The sequence below is a fragment of the Temnothorax curvispinosus genome, unplaced genomic scaffold (assembly GCF_003070985.1).
Source record: "Temnothorax curvispinosus isolate PA1 unplaced genomic scaffold, ASM307098v1 QBEX01012499.1, whole genome shotgun sequence".
Classification (NCBI taxonomy): Eukaryota; Metazoa; Arthropoda; class Insecta; order Hymenoptera; family Formicidae; genus Temnothorax; species Temnothorax curvispinosus.
The window spans coordinates 1-2,223 of NW_020222279.1; the positions used below are offsets into that span (position 1 = coordinate 1).

At 32.8% G+C, this 2,223-nt stretch overlaps 1 protein-coding gene across 1 annotated transcript; it reads left to right on the forward strand.

The window, feature by feature from the left end:
• The first annotated feature begins 503 nt into the window (after window positions 1–503).
• On the forward strand, window positions 504–1,895 carry LOC112462561 (E3 ubiquitin-protein ligase TRAIP-like). Its single transcript, XM_025028417.1, has 3 exons — window positions 504–884; window positions 1,303–1,583; window positions 1,667–1,895. The coding sequence occupies exons 1-2, from the start codon at window positions 772–774 to the stop codon at window positions 1,577–1,579; spliced, it is 390 nt and encodes a 129-aa protein (XP_024884185.1). The 5' UTR covers window positions 504–771; the 3' UTR covers window positions 1,580–1,583; window positions 1,667–1,895.
• The last annotated feature ends 328 nt before the right edge of the window (window positions 1,896–2,223 follow it).

A 2,223-nucleotide genomic window follows, 5' to 3' on the forward strand; every position in this document is an offset into this window, starting at 1 on the left:
CGTTGAATCTTAGTTTTATTTACACGATATTGTTCCTACATGTTGTCTCTACGTCGCCTTGGTGTCATTATATATATATAAACTGCAATAATTTTGTTATTGTCGTCAGATGACAGTTTATGTGCCCAAATTGGTTAAATTTTTAATTTTTTTTTGTTTCCGATGTGAAATCGTACAACGCGATGTAGATTTTTGTGCGTACTTTAATTCTAGACCAAAAACTTGCAATTCTGTAAAGCCAATTCAAAAATTCCTTAAAATAAAAAAATGTCGGTAACTACCGCCACTATACAATTTAAAATTAAATTTTAGTTTGGGATTTAAAATTAAAAATTTTGAAGATTAAAACAAGAAATTAAAATTTTTCACAAACAAAAGAAATCTTAGTTTGAAATTTTTTTGTAGTACCCTGTCGATATGTTACCATATTCTGGAAAGGACTAACGACACATAATGAGAACCGTGCATGCAGCACAGATGGTGCTATTAAAATAACAACAGTTTTTGGCGGTTGTCTCGCGTTGTTCGCTCTTTGATGTAGTCAATAATAAGCAGCTGATTTGTATAGACTATAGGTGAACATTTTGATATTTTTCTAACCTTCTAACTTTAACGGTGCGAACAAAAAACTCACAATGACATAACCACATAACGTTCAGCGAAATATCATGGGAGCTTCATCGTGAAATCCGCAACGATCATCCTACGAAGCCAATTGTCACTCGTAATCAGGCGGATTATTGTCGATTTTCCATCAGCGGAGTTGATAAAATGAATATCGTGTGCGTAATATGTAGTGATTTACTGGCACCATCGGACGATGTTTTCCAAACACCGTGTGGACATATTTTTCACTTCGCGTGCTTAATACAGTGGCTAGAAAGGTAAATATTCGATACTATCAAACATTTCTGCATTCCCTTGTAGTTCTCTTTTTTGCCCATTATATTCAAAGAAGCTTTTATATAATTCTTGAAAATTTCTGTATATTGCATGAATATACTTAACGTCTGTACACGTGAGTCTACGGCGTCCGAGCCAAAATGATATCTGCTTGTAATTGTAAAACTTGCAAGTCTGTCAGAAAGTATTAAATAAACGATTTATCAAAATGACTATAAAATCGTTAACTGCAATGTAGACAGAGATGTTTTGTAAATTTTTTCAAATTTTTTAAAATACTTTAAATAGGGAAAAATTATAGCGTCAAATGTGACAGACTCATGTATACTCCGAAGGGTGCAAAAGAAACGTATACAGGACGTAGACGGAAGGTTGACTTCATCTGTAAAATTGTTTCAGATCAAAGACCTGTCCACAATGTCGGGGAAAGACAACCACGGACAACATACGCAGGATATATTTCAATTTCTCAAACAACGACGGTGCTAGGTCTCTGCAAAATAGAACAAAAGATTCAGAAAATCTCCATAATCTTAATGCAAAGATTGTTGAAAAGGTTAAAAAGTTGAAGAAGCTGGCAGATGAAGCAAAGGAGTTAAGACGTCTAATCCAAAAGGTTGGAAATTTAATACAATCGATACATCCAGAGTTATACAATACATATCAGACGTGTTAAAAAGGTATTTAAATACTTTAATTATTTGAGGCATATGAAAATGTAGTATGTCAGTAATATTATAAATTTAATTACTGAATTTTTCAGATAATAAAACTCCGTGTCTGCAAATAGCAGAGAGATTAAGGGAAGCATATAAGAACTTAAAGCAAGAATACAAGTGTCTCAAATCTACAGAAAACGAATTTTTAATAGTATTACACTAAGCGAGATACATAATGTTCTTGTAATATATAATGCTCATATAAAATATAATGTAATTTTTAATTATATAGTAATTACAATGTGCTACGCGAAATATATAATGTTCTTGATATAGATTATTGTCTTTTAATCATTAGGCCTGTTCTTTTTGTCTGAACTTCTTGCACAGTTTATTTTTCCTTTTTTCTCTCTTTTCACGTTGGAGAAAATTATTTATTTTAACCATAAGTATTTGAAACCATAGAAAAGGGCCTAGAAACCGGTAAGAATGGCCACTCTCTCTTAAAACTAAGTTAAAAAATAGACCTTAAGGGGATCCTATAGCGAAGGCCGAACTTCCTCGACGTCGGTAATGTCAACATTTCTAATCCTGTTTTCTATGTTATATATCTGTGTCTGTCCTTGTCTAACCAGAGGCATCTGTCTTTGTTCGATTGCTG